At 40.5% G+C, this 14,453-nt stretch overlaps 1 protein-coding gene across 11 annotated transcripts in view; it reads left to right on the top strand.

Moving 5' to 3' along the window:
* Positions 1-14,453, top strand: part of SH3KBP1 (SH3 domain containing kinase binding protein 1) — a 357,800-nt gene that overhangs the window by 200,423 nt on the left and 142,924 nt on the right. For 2 of the 11 annotated variants that reach the window (XM_025372234.1, XM_025372233.1), the window contains exon 1: positions 12,589-12,841. The exons of the other annotated variants lie outside the window; for them this stretch is intronic. In XM_025372234.1, coding sequence (XP_025228019.1) covers positions 12,830-12,841 — 12 coding nt within the window. In that variant the 5' untranslated portion in view covers positions 12,589-12,829. Of the gene's footprint in view, positions 1-12,588; positions 12,842-14,453 lie in introns of those variants that run through there. 11 annotated transcript variants of the gene reach the window in all.

The following is a 14,453-nucleotide window of genomic DNA, read 5'->3' as shown; positions in this document are numbered from 1 at the left end:
CTCTATCTGCTTCCCAGAAAAACCCCTTATTCCTGGACCCACCTAAGTGCATGACCCTGACACTTTTCAGACACTGTCCGGTCTCTCTCCTCTCCTTATACATTTCTCTAGTGCTTTGTGCTTGGGTGTGCTGACTGTGGTTCTGCACTAGAGTGAAGGACTTGTGCACCTTTTCTCTAAGAGTTAGTTGGAGATAATGTCAGACTGTTTAAAGGAAGTCTCCTGCGGGTGTGAATGATGGAGATGGCCTGTGCTGTGACTCCCTGCGTTGTTCCCTTCAGGAAGCTGGCTGTTTGCTTCTGCCTCTGGTTCTGGGCTAGCAAGAGGCAGGCAGCATGTTGCTGCTGAGTACGTGGTTACCACAGCAACACACCCAGAGCCCTCGCGCTTGTGGCTGCCGATGACGTCTACTGTGGTATACTTCTAAGCATTGTAGCCTTGCTTAGGAGTTGATAAATACCGTGGAATTTTCCAGATTATAATAAGCTACACTTGTGCTGTGCTTAAGGAATGTTTGTTAATTCGATCTACTGCTGAAATGTTTGCTTTGACGTCTGTGCCAGCAGATTTGGGGAATGGGGTATTGGCAACCTCTCTAATTCAGGTTTATGGGTGACTTTTAAGTGTTTTTGTTTGTTTGTTTGTTTTTGGTGGGATAATATTTTAAAGGTTGCATCATCTTCTGCAGCTGTAGGACATCCACCCCTCTACCCACCCTCAGCAACCTTGCCCAGTGTCATCATGCATTAGAAACAGAATCTGAAAAGGAAACTTTTCGAACACTAAATCCCTCTAGAGATGAGTCAGGCAGAAAGGGCAGATACCTAGAAATTAAAAACTGTTTCATTTAAACTCTTTTTTTTTTCAATGTTGAAGTTTCTTTCAGCCAGCATTGTTCCTTTTAGCAATCAATATATATTTTTCAAGATCTGAAAACTAGTGTCCCAGCTCTTGAGCTCACTTCTGTTTCATATGGTCACATTCAGATTCCCGTAAACATTTACAAAAGAGCAAGTCCCCATGTTGGAAAGGAACAATGGATGCAGTTTTTCTTCATTTTATTCAAGTGGTTGAAGTGAAAATGACCATTGACTCAGTCAGCAAACAGTTTATTCCTTTTGTTTGTTTTATGATTCCTGGCCTTTATCTTCTTCATGTAGGAGGACAGTGTGTGTGTGTGTGTATGACTTAAATTATTGCTATTAATATTAGTTTTAGCTACCAATAATAAATTGAATTACTGTTGATAGCAGTGTCAATGTCAAATATAATACTTGAAAGTTTTTATCCCAGTACATTTCTTTCCTGAACCTCAGAGCTGTCCAACTGCCTGCTTACTTCAATATCTCCACTTGAAGATCTTAAATTCATATCCATTTGCCTAAACCTGAACTCATCATCCTCCTCCAACTGCTCTACCCACAGCTTTTCCCATCTCAGTTGAAGGCAGTGCCATCTCCCACTCCTATTGCTCAAGACAGAAACCCTTAGGTTGTCCCTGACTCTTTCTCTCAGCTCTGCCTCCTAAGTGTGTCCATCATCCACCTAGGTCTCATCGCTTCCACTGCTCCTTCATAGTGATTTCTGCTTCTCCCCATCCCCCTACAGTTTAGTCTTAAGAGCGAAGCCAGGGAGAACCTTTGAAAACCCAAGTCACATCATGCTACTCATCTGCTCACACCCCTGCCAAGGCTTTCCTGAGAAAAAAAGTGGGACCCAATCCTCATTACTGCTGGGACTTCCTCCCCCACTGCTCTCCCTTCACTTTCTTCATTCTGGGTCCTTGCTCTTCCTCAGACATGCCATGCACACTCCTACGGGGGGCATTTGCTGCAGTGGTCTCCTCGGCCTGGGCCACTCTGCATCTACCTGCCCACTCGGCTGCCTCCCTTTCCTCCATGCCATCTTAGCAGAAACCTCACGCCGTCCCCCTTCCTGGCACTAAATATTTTGTTCTCTGTGGCACATACCATCTTCTAACAGATTTATTTTTGTTGTATCTATCACTTATTTGTTTAGTAATCTATGTGCTTAGAACAGTGCATGGCACATTGTAGGTGCTCAATAAATATTGTTGAATGAATAATATTAAAATCTATGTTAATGCTGCACTTTAGAGATTACAGACATCTCTAGAATGAGAGTATTGGGTGAGATAATATAGCACTTGTATAGTTGAAAATATATCAATTGTATAGTTCACTGCACCTCTGTGAAGCAGAGAGTTGACTTACTGCATTGATACTGGTGCCATGAAGTGTTAACTTCATCAGACACACATATGTGTGTGCGCATGGGTGTTGAACATCCCTAATCCAAAATCTGAAACGCTGCAAAATCGAAACTTATTGAGGACCAATATGATTCTTAAAGTAAATGTTCATCAGAGCATTTTGGATTTCGGATTTTTGGATTAGGGATGCTCAACCTGGATGTATTCTGCTGATATTCCAGAATGCAAAAAGAAAAATTATTCTGAAATCCAAAACACTTCTGGTCCCAAGCATTTCAGATAGGGATATTTGACGTGTGTCTGTGTGTGTGTGTGTGTGTGTGTGTGTGTGTGTGTGTGTGTGTGTATGCATTTGTGTATGCATCTTGATTCCTGATTTGTCTGCAGAATGAAACCATGTGCTGGAAGCTCCCTAAACCCATTTCTCATGTGGAGCCTCTGGGGAAAACATAAACTTCCCAGCCTGCTTTCTGGGTGTGGACAATTTTTACAACATCTAAGACATTTGAAACTATCTCCACCCCGTGTTGTTGGCGCCACGGATACTTGCATAGATTTATGGATCCATCATGTTATTGTACAACCTGGCACAAGAGCCAATAAGTGTGATACTGTTTTATTAGCATACAACCTGGCTTTCATCACTTTTGAGATGGTTTTGTGTCTAAGATTTATGTCTAAGGAAGAAAGCTTCCTTTGAGAATTGAGCTCGTTGTTTTGATTTTTAGAAGCACAAATTGGATCTTGTGTGATAGCATTCAGTAGGTGAGGCTCAAGTAGGTCTCCTGCTCAGGCTGGGACAGTTGGCCTTCTGAAATGTCTGGCTTGATAACTTGGATGAGGGAAAAAGGGAATCTGACCATTATTAACAGATGTGAGCATCATATTATACTTTTCATTTGTGAAGTTTATTTATTTATTTTTGAAACAGAGTCTTGCTCTGTCACCTAGGCTGGAGTGCAGTGGCACAAGCTCGGCTCACGGCAACGTCTGCCTCCCAGGTTCAAGCGATTCTCGTGCCTCAGTCTCCTAAGTAGCTGGGATTACAGGCGCACACCACCACACCCAGCTTAATTTTTTTTTTGTATTTTTAGTAGAGACGGGGTTTCACCATGTTGACCAGGCTGGTCTTGAACTCCTGACCTCAAATGATCCACCCACCTCGGCCTTCCAAAGTGTTGGGATTACAGGTTTGAGCCACCATACCTGGCTAAGTTTGTGAAGTATTAAGATCCACTTTTCTGAGTCAGTAGATAATCTTGTGCTTATCTTATATTTTAATCTATATTACCCTACCCAGAGTTAATGATTAGATTATATACCAGGAAGGATATTGCATAACATCCCTCCACCAACTGTGAATAAATAGTTCATGTAGGTATTCTTGCTTCTCTTATCAAGCTATAAGGAAGGATTCCATTTATGAATCTTTTAAATACCACCAAGTGGGTATGTCTCTGAATGATTTGTTGAACGTACCATTTAACTGAAATATTTATAGCTGAGATGATTTAATGTCTGGGACTTGCTTCCTATAGTCCAGAAGATGAAAGAGGGGAGCATAGAGGAGACGTTGATCATGAGTTGTTATTTGTTGAAACTGGATGGTGTATACATGGGGGTTCATTACACTCTATTTTTGTGTATGTTGGAAATTTCCCTTGAAATAGGTTAAATGGGGGGAAAAAAAGAACCTTGGAGAAACATGTACCATTTAAACCAAGCTCGGATGTAAGTATGTGCTGTATCAAAATAATGGAAAATGCTATGTGGCTAAAGATGAACCAAGTTTAACCTTAGAAAATTATAGGGCCATAGTACTATCGTCCTAGCTGATTGACCTCGGCAAAGTTGGCCTCAGCTGGGCCATCTGTAAAATGGGAATACTTTTTTTTTTTTTTTTTACCTATCCTACCTCACAGAACTTAAAAAATACATACCTGAAAATACTTTCTAAATGTGACTCATTTCAGCTAGCATGTATTGAGTGCTCACTAATTATGCTCAGTACTGACGATATAGTGGTGAGGGAGACCACGTCACTGCCCTCAGGGAGCTACAGAAAAGTAAATAAACAATAATAATAGAGTATAGGAAATGCCATAATCAGGCTGAGAACACAGTGTTGTGCTGTAGGAGCCCTCAGGCATTGCAGGAAGTGGTGAGTTATTAGGGAGGCTCAAAGGTGTGTGTTCGTTCATGTGTGTGTTTACCAGCTTCTTACAGGAAGTGATGTTGAGGCTGAAAACCATGGGTCCAGTAGGCATAGAGTTATTAAGGTAGGGAGAGCAACATCTATAAGTGCCTTGAAGGGTGAAAGAGATAGCACAGATGATGTGTAGAGGCTCCAGCAGGATGTGGGGAAAGAAGCAGGTCCCAGATCATGAAGAGTCTTGTGAGACTTATTAAGAAGTTGGACTTGATCTTGAGAGCAATGGGAAACTATCAAAGTGTTTTAAGCAAGAGAGTGACATGATCAGATAGGTGGTTTAGAGAAAGTATTCCAACTGCAGTGTGGGGAGTGGATTACAGAAGACAGGGTGAGTAAAATTCAAAAGAGAGGTAACAGAAACATACTGGCTTTCCTAATAAATAGCCCCCCACTCCAAATCTAGGTTCTAAACCAGTTAATTAGATGAGTGAGTGAATGGATAATCAAAGTATTTTGCTGATTTTTTTTTCATTATAGATATCCAGTTGACCCAGCACTCTTTATTGAAAAGATCATCCTTTCTACACTGCACAGCCCTATCACCTTAGTCATAACCTAAGTGGCTATATATAAGTGGGCCTATTTCTGGACTCTGTTCTGTGGGTCTGTTTTTCCTTGTGCCCATTCTATGCTGTCTAGGTATTTATTCCTCTTCAAGATTACCTAAGTTATTCTTGGCCCTTTGTATTTTAATTTAAATTTTAGAATCAGTTTGTCAATCCCCCATCATCATCATCAAAAAAAAAAAAAAAAAACAAAAAACCCTCCTGGAATTTTGATTGAGAGTACGTTGAATCTGTAGATACTTTTGATGACAATTGGTACCTTTCTAATTCATGAACATGGTATATCCCTCTATTTGTATAGACCTTATTTTATTTTGTGAAATGTTCTCAAGCTGAACACTTATGATTTGTGATCTCGCTATGCATATGTTTTACTGCATGTCATTACTGATGAAGGCAAAGTTGGAAGATATAGATTAGTGTGAGAGACAAATGGGCCTGCCAGCTGATTCCCAGAATTAGACAGATTTGCCCACACAATCTCAGCAACATTGGACTAACTCAGGCCAATGTGAGATAGAAGAACCTGCCCCTTGAGGAACAGCACAGAAGGCTGACTTCCAAGGGGAGGAAAGATAAGAGCTAAGCTGAGCATGCCCAGTATATTTTTCTTAAATTCACCTATCAGATAAGTAATTTCACTCTCCCAGGGAAGGATACATAAAGGGGAAGAGAATGGCAGGAGTGTCTAATTGTGTCCAGAGAGCATCCATCTGAATTTCTTTACATAGAAGGGGACATCAAGATAAGGGATGTTTTAACAGCTTGAACTATTGTCATGGAGGGAAATGGATGGTTTGGGGAAATATTTTGAAGATAGAATCAAGTTTGATAGTATGTGGGGGATAAAGAAGAGGGAGGACTTGAAGATGGTGCCTAGGGCAACTGGCTTAAGCAGCTGAGTACTATTTTCGGATTAGAAGACACTGGAGAAAGAAGATATTTGGGGAGGAAGGACATGGGTTAGACTAGCTGGATTTGGAAGTTTCTTGTGGCACTGTATCAAGTAGAGGCATCCAGCAGGCAGATGGATAAATAAGTCTGGTGACTGGGAGAGAACTGTAAATGTAGGTTTCAGAGTCATCAGCCTAGAGATTGGGTTGAAAGACTCTGAGCAAGAAGGCAGCCCAGACAGGATTGTTTTCTCATGAGTGCAGCTGGTACCTCTGTCTCCCACCTGTGGACCTGAGAGGGAATTTCCTCATCAGGCTATTTTCCTGTGACCCCAGCCTGGCCCTACTCTCTTTTTCCAAACTCCTTCCCTTGTTATGAGTCACTTAGATGATCACTTCTGACCAACCACTTAAGGAAAGGAGTGTCAGGTATTACACATGGATAGGTAAGTTACAGATACTCGAGTGAGTCTCAGGACCTAACCTGACATGGCTTTATATAGAATAATGCTGGCTCTTTGGTGCCAGCGGATTCCATGTCCTAGCCCTTTAGGCACTACCAGTCTTGGCCGACTTAATTATTTGAAAAAGCAGTCTTTTTTGCCTTGCTGGAGAAGAGATTTCTAAACTTCATGGTTTACCAGGTTGGTTGTTTACTGGATTCCCTACAGATAAATCTTTCAAGAAGCTTCTTTCCCATGGTCTTCCTGTCTTAGCTGATTTCCATTAGTGACTTCTGACATCTCTCTCTTGAATTCTGTCTACACTTTCTAAAAGGTGTTGTGTTTGTAACAGTCTCTTTTTCAACTCTTGTCATCTTGAATCTCATTTATAGAATTATAGTCACCCAAGTTAATGCCTTTATGGTATCCACATTGTAGCTTTCACCTGTGACAGATAATTAGAATTAAAATTGTGTATAAATGAGAGTCACTAATCAAGTTTTTAATTAGCCAAATTACAGTAAGAGAATTTAAATATTTTCATATGTATCCCAGGTAGTCTTTTTTGTATTTAATTTTTCTGGGTACATAATAGGTGTATGTATGGGGTACATGAGATGTTTTGATACAGGCATGCACTGTGAAATAAGCACATCATGGAGAATGGGGTATCCATCCCTCAAGCATTTATCCTTTGAGTTATAAACAATAAAATTATACTCTAAGTTATTTTAAAATGTACAATTAAGTTATTATTGACTATAGTAATCCTGTTGTGCTACCAAATAGTGGGTCTTATTCATTCTTTCTATTTTTTATGTATCCATTAACCATCCCCACCTTCCACCCAGCCCCCACCCAGGTAGTCTTTTTATCCATTCTAGTAAAAATGTATTAAGCTGTATAATCATATAAAGTTAAAACATGTCAATAAAGTGATGATCTTTGTTCCTTAAAAATGAGAGATCTATGTTCTAATCCTTTGAAGACTAGAAATAAGCTCTAGAGACCTCCAGGAGCTAATGAGATATACTCTTTGACTGATTAAAACACCAGGGTCAAAACCTTGTTGTGATTATCTGAGACCTAGAGTATTGGCTGTCCCTCATTTTGGTTGAAAAATAAGACGGTGTCTCTTGAGTTGTTGGAAAACCTGTGGTTTTTAATGAGCAGATGGTGTTAAGATGCCCACTGGTTACCTGGGTTGAATGAAGTGTTTGGGATTTTCAGACATTCTCCATGATGTGCTTATTTCACAGTGCGTGCCTGCATCAAAACATCTCATGTACCCCATAAATACACCTATTATATACCCACAAAAATTAAATAAAAAAAAAAATAAAGAAGACTACCTGAGATACATTTTCAGACTTTGGCTTCTTTCTCCTCAGAGTATCTCTGTTTTGTTTCCTGATCTGGAAAAAGTAAGGAAGGAGGAGGGGAGTTGGTCAGGAAAGGGAAACAGAAACAGTGAACCAGTATTACAGGATTATTCTTTGTCATGTTGGGTGCTGCTTTCTGTTTTGTATATGTTTGACGTGAACTTTCTAAAACACTCAGCCTAGCGTATTGTCTAAGAAATATTTAGTTGCGGCCCGATTGTCACCAAGAATCATGTTCCCAGAAGGTTTTCAAATTGCGTTTTTAAAAGTATAGTGGTTGGCTGGGTGCAGTGGCTCACGCCTGTAATGTTAGCACTTTGGAAGGCCGAGGCGGGTGGATCATGAGTTCAGAAGATGGAGACCATCCTGGCTAACATGGTGAAACCCCGTCTCTACTAAAAATACAAAAAAATTAGCTAGGCGTGGTGGCATGTGCCTGTAGCCCCAGCTACTCAGGAGGCTGAGGCAGGAGAATCGCTTGAACCCAGGAGGAAGAGGTTGCAATGAGCCGAGATTGTGCCACTGCACTCCAGCCTGGGCGACAGAGCGAGACTCCTTAAAAAAAAAGAGAAAAAAAAAAAGTATAGTGGTTATTAAACATGGAGGACAGATAGCCCAGGTTCAAATCTCAACTCTGCCTCTTCCTGGGACAAGTTACTTAACCACTCAGTGCTTTTGATTCCTCATCTGTAAAATTAGAGTAACAAGAGAATCTACCCCAGAGGCTTGTTGTGAGGATTAAGTAACATGTAATGGTTAGAGAAGTGCCTGGCACATAGTAATCACTTGATTAACGTTAGTTATTATTGTTGTCCTTATTGTTATTAAAGTCGAAAGAGTACCTATAAATGACAGTACATTTTCCAGGGTTATTTCTTTATTGTTTATTTATTTTTTATTTTATTTTATTTTAATTTCGAGGCAGGGTCTTGCTCTGTCATCCAGGCTGGAGTGCAGTGGCAACCTCTGCCTCCTAGGTTCAAGCAATTCTCTTGCCTCAGCCTCCCGAGTAGCTGGGATTATGGGTGTGGGCCACCATGCCCGGCTAATTTTTGTATTTTTAGTAGAGACGGGGTTTCACCATGTTGGCCAGGCTGGTCTTGAACTCCTGACCTATGGTGATCCGCCTGCCTCAGCCTTCCAAAGTGCTGGGATTACAGGCATGAGCCACTGTGCCTGGCCTCTTTAATTTTTTATTATGGCAAATTTCAAACTCCAAGAAGTACAATGGAATTTTGCTATATCTGTGTTGGCTGTTTGTTTCACATCACCAAGTCTTAAATGTCAGCTGCTAGAAAGTAAGTGCCATAATTTGGGACCTTGTCTGTGTTAGTCACCATTTACTGTTTATGAAAATAGTTGTTAAATGATAGTTGGCCCTCAGTAAATATTTGTGGACTGGATGAATGAAGATAGTGTTTTGTGCTAATCCAATTCTGGTTGGGATCTGCTTGCGGTCTAGCTAAGATTCACTCTTCCATTTGTTCATTAATTCACTCATTCATTCATTCACTGAAGCTTTATTGAATGCCTTTTATGAATCAGCAGTGTGAAGCTTTATTGAATGCCTTTTATGGATTAGCAGTGGTAGCTCTGGGATTTCTATGTAAATGAACAAAGGGGTGGCAATCCATTTGGAAAGGGATTGGCTAAATGGCATGTCTAGATGTTTTATTTGCATAGTAAGTACAGTTTTTTTTACCTGACAGGTTATTTATTTGGGGTGGAGTAGGTCTGGTGTGGTTCATCTGAATGGAGTTAACACCTCCTGCCCTAAGTCACACCTTGGATCAGCTGTCATATACAGGCTTCTCATTTAATGCTTTGGATTGTCCCTACATTGGAGAGAAGGGGGTATGTATAAAAGTCATTATAATGTAAGGGGAAAGACTAGCAGAGGCATGTCCAAAGCATCAATGAGAATAGAAAGGAAGAAACTACTAACTTTCCTCCAGGTCAAGAAGGAAGGGATGGGGTATCCTGAGTCTCTTTTTAAGGAAAGTGGTATTTGAGCAAGGTGTTAAAAGATGTTGGGAATTCGTGGTACTAGCAGTGTGTGTGTGAACAAGGAGAGAGCATGAGTATATTGAAGGAAGAGGTGGGTTAGGCTGGGGTGCAGGGGCCGTGGTGGTGGTAGTGGAGGAAGTGGGCAGCTGAAGGGGAGGCAGTGCCTCTTCCTGCAGGGCTCTGCCAGCCCACTCACAAGCTGCCCTTCTTCTGGGTGGGCGGGCAAGTTGGTGAAGGAGTTCAGTTGGGCAGCAGCGTGATCAGATTTATACTTTAGAGAGATAACTGGGGAGGTGCCGAGGAATGTGGACTGGAGATGGGAGAGGAAGTAGCTGGGAGACTTGCCAGCCCCGGGGCTCCGTGGTTGATGACTAATTGGCCAGGCACCAGGAACTTCTAGTAGCTCTTGGAAAGGGGCAGATGGGCCCACCTCATGCACACTCTTTAAGCTGGATCGCCGTTGCCTGGGTTGGCAGCAACACTGACAGAAGAGCCAAGTTTCCTTTCAAAGAAAATTCTTTTGTGTATTTTGGGAATGAAAAAGCCAGAAGTCAGCATTCTACTATCTTCATTAATAGATAGGCTAAGAAGATAGAGACAATTTTTAAATTTTAAGTTGAGAGGGCCTTGTTAAATAGATTTACATGATATACACATGGGCATAAACATGTATGACTATAAGTCACAGATATTTATTGTGATTGTTTATTTATATATACCTTTACATTCAGCAGGTTTACCTTTCTAATTAGTTTTTTAATCAACTTTTAATTTTAGAGTAGTTTTAGATTTATGGAAAAGCTGTGAAGATAATAGAGTTCCCACATACCTTACACCCAGCTTCCTCTTTTGTTAACATCTTGCATTAACATGGTACATTTCATATTATCTTTTTTTTTTTTTTTTTGAGACAGAGTCTTGCTCTGTCGCCCAGGCTGGAGTGCAGTGGCACAATCTCGGCTCACTGCAACCTCCGCTCCCCGCCCCCGATTCAAGCAATTCTCCTGCCTCAGCCTCCTGAGTAGCTGGGATTACAGGCACCCGCCACCACGCCTGGATAATTTTTGTATTTTTAGTAGAGACGGGTTTTCACCATGTTGACCAGACTGGTCTTGAACTCCTCACCTCAAGTAATCCACCCACCTTGGCCTCCCAAAGTGCTAGGATTACAGGCGTGAGCCACCATACCTGGCCCATATTATCATTATTGACTAACGTCCGTGCTTTATTCAGATGTCCTTAGTTTTTATCCAGTGTCCTTTTTCTGTTCCAGGATCCCATCTAAAATACCACATTCAGATTTCTCATCTTGTTAGGCTTCAGCAATTTCCCAGACTTTCTTTATTTTTGATGACCTTGGCAATTTTCAGTTTTGTAGAATGTCCTTAAATAAGCATTTGTCCGAAGTTTTTCTCATGAGTAGATTGGAGTTGTGGGTTTTTGGGAGGAAGGACACAGAGGTGAAGTGCTCTCATTACGTCATATTAATTCCATACTTATCGATATAGATGTTAACCTTAGTCACCTTGGCTGACGTAGGTGTTAGTCAGGTTTCTCCACTAGAAAGTCCTGTTTTTTTCCCTCTTTCCATACTTGACTCTTTGGAAAAAGGGTACTCTGTGCCCCTCCCACTTAAAGAGTGGGGAGTTTCACTCTACCTCCTTGAGGGAGGAGTATCTAAAGAAATGATTTGGAATCCTTCACAGGAGATTTGTTTATTCTCCTCCATCCTAGTTGGGTTTTGATAAGGTAATTTTTTATCTGTTCTCTGAATTCCAAATGCTAATTCTGTAGCAATTGTATTTGTCATTTACCACCTAGTGACATCACCTATATTTGTGTGTGTATGTGATAAGTAAACAGATTTATGTCTTATTTACCCAAGGAGATTGTAAATTTCTTGAGGACTGGGACAGCATCTTATGTAAAGCCCCTTACAGAGTTGGATACAGTGTAGGCAGTTAATAAATATTAAGCAAATAGTTTTTAAATTAGTTTAATTAAAAATTTAAATATTGACCATAATTAACTGAAACAGGTCATCAAAGTCTAAGTATATGAGAAATGTGGTAAGATAAGGATACTATTTACTTGGCATCCTGATTTGTGAAATTATCCTGAACTTGTAATTGTGGCTAATATGATATTTACTGTGTGCCAAGCACTTTTGTAAGTACTTTACAGATATTATTTAATCTTCCAGACAGCCCTATAGGTTGGTGCCATTATCCCCATTTTATAGATAAGGAAACTGAGATGAACAAAGGTTGAATAAGTTGTTCAGGATCACAAAGCCAGGAAGTAGCTCAACTGGAATTTTGATCTCAAACACTCTGGCTCCAGAGTTTTGAACATTTAACCACTGCGCTCTAGATTCATTGAAGTGGCGATTAAAATGGTATCTCTTTTGGGGGAAAGAACAAGATTGTGATTTAAATATTTCATTCCAGCCTGTTAGGATACTCCTGATGACATGGCAGCAATCTTGCTGTATTTTTCCTAGGGGAAGTATTTCCATAAAGCCATGGCTGTTTTTCCTTCTTCAGTTTGTGTGTGTGCGTGTGTGTGTGTGTGTGTGTGTGTGTGTGTGTGTGTGTGTAATCTTTGTGTAATGCAACTAATTATATTTGCTTAAAATACAGGCATGTTCATGATTGGTATGTCATATACAGACTATATTCTAGATATCCCTCACTCTCTAGCCATATGATCTGTTGAAAGATAGTGGGCTTTTTATTTCTTCTCTGGCATTTTTAAACAGAAGTGATCACTAGGTCTTGCCAAATAAACACTCCCTCAGTGTGTTCCTTGTCCAAATGGTCACACCTGGGGGCCCCAGAAGGGAGCCCAGATTGTAGCAGCAACATAGGCGAGGGAGGAGGACTTCTCGCGAAGCCACCCAAGCCATGAATCGGCCCTGGCTTCCTGAACCATAAACAAATGCGAGCTTTGTTCTCCCCATTCCTCGTTTGGTCCCAAGTATGACTCAGGGTTAGGCTGGGTCCTGAGGCTCAGTGCTGTTGGAAGGAAGTGGGAGGATTCCAGGGGAGTTCTGGGACCTTTTCAAACTGAAGAGAGGAGGCTGGCTGCATCATGGGAGAAGAGGTATTCCTTTTTTTATTTTATTTTCTTTTCTTTTTTGCTTTTAGAGTTGTAATAAATCCACTTAACCTGTATCTTATCTGTATATAACATTTTGTAGCAAGACTGGGTAATGGGTTTGCATTAGTGGGTTGAAACAATGTGTGTGCCAGCTAGGATCCCACAGAGGGGAGCTATGGATAAGCTGAGGAGGAACCTATCGAGTATACGGATTATTTGCTAAAGCTGAATGTTACTCTGGAGCTATTTAGCTGTTTTAATCCCTCCTGCTTTGGTCAATTTGGCCATTAATTTTTACAGATGTTTCCAATCTCTCTGTGTCTTGGGTTTTCATGTGCTCATATTGCAGAGAGAAATTTAGATGGGCAGTTTGCACAAGCAGTAACTGTTACACCATATCACAGAGATGTTTAGCAATTACAGATGTTTGTGCAGTAAACAAATCCAGCTTGCTTTTCAGGTTAGCTTAGGAGAGAAGGGTATGTCCATGCAGAGCAAGCCAGCTGTGGGGCGTTTCACTCTTGAGGGGCACCGACATTTGGAGTTTTCTTTGTGAGTGGAGCAGCTGTGAGTACTGACTTCTGGGTGCTGTTGAACTGCTTTTTTATGATAGAGGTAAAGATATTTGGCTAGTTTGTAGTGCTGGGCATTTATAGGTATGTACTCATGTATAGAGAAAAATTAAGACACTAAATTATTTTGATTTTCTAAAAGTTTGCTAGAAATAAGTGGTCTTTTTTTTCTCTGTGAGTTGTTCATATTTGTCTACCTAAAAGCAGAAGTCTGTCATTTTCCAAACACAAAATTCCCTAAATAAACCACAGGATAAGTAAGGCTTAATGTGTGTCATATGTCTTGCATATCCCTGTCTCTCATTGAAAAAAATTTTTAAGGGGGGAATTGATGAGGTCTATAAAATATGTCCCTTTATGTCTTTTTCTATTGGCTTTAACTTATACTATTTTCAAAATTACAAAAAAAAAAAAAAAAAGCGTGGCGAAAAGGAAACACATTGTTTTAACTTATCATTTTAAGAGTAGGGGAACTTCTTGAAAGGTTTTTAAATGGCATCTGTTGCTTGCCTAGAAAGGAGGACAGAGGCAGATATATGAGGAGAGTGCTGTTTAGGGGTTGGCTAGAATAAAAATATATTCGTAGGAAATGACTCGAGAGGATTTTCCTAGGGAAAGATAGCTTATGTTTGCTGATCTTATGCTGGATGTCTTTGTTCTGAGTTCTGATGAGTAGAAATCTGAATGAGGTATTTATATGCAAAATTAAGATGGTGAATCTTCCTTGGGGAAATGAGTGAAAGCATGATTGATTGTAAGGTATGAAAAACATGGAAAACTCTCAGCAGCTAGGGCCTGGAGATGGAAGAGGAATGGTAGCCCCTGGGGGGCCTGACAAGTTTTGCCTTGGCCACATGATGTCTGAGCTACTTGTTGCACTGGTGAGTGCTCCCTAAACCCTTTGCTTGTTTGTTTCTCAAAATGGAAATAGCTCTGTTACTTTTCTCATTACAAGAGCTCTTTGTAATGATAATAGTAATAATAATAATAATTCTTCAAAGTTGAAGACTACAAAGAAATAAAATAGAAATCACCCTCAGCCA

The sequence above is a fragment of the Theropithecus gelada genome, chromosome X (assembly GCF_003255815.1).
Source record: "Theropithecus gelada isolate Dixy chromosome X, Tgel_1.0, whole genome shotgun sequence".
NCBI classification, from domain to species: domain Eukaryota; kingdom Metazoa; phylum Chordata; class Mammalia; order Primates; family Cercopithecidae; genus Theropithecus; species Theropithecus gelada.
Note: the sequence above shows the minus strand (reverse complement) of the source record. Positions and strands in the feature narration are given on the sequence as shown.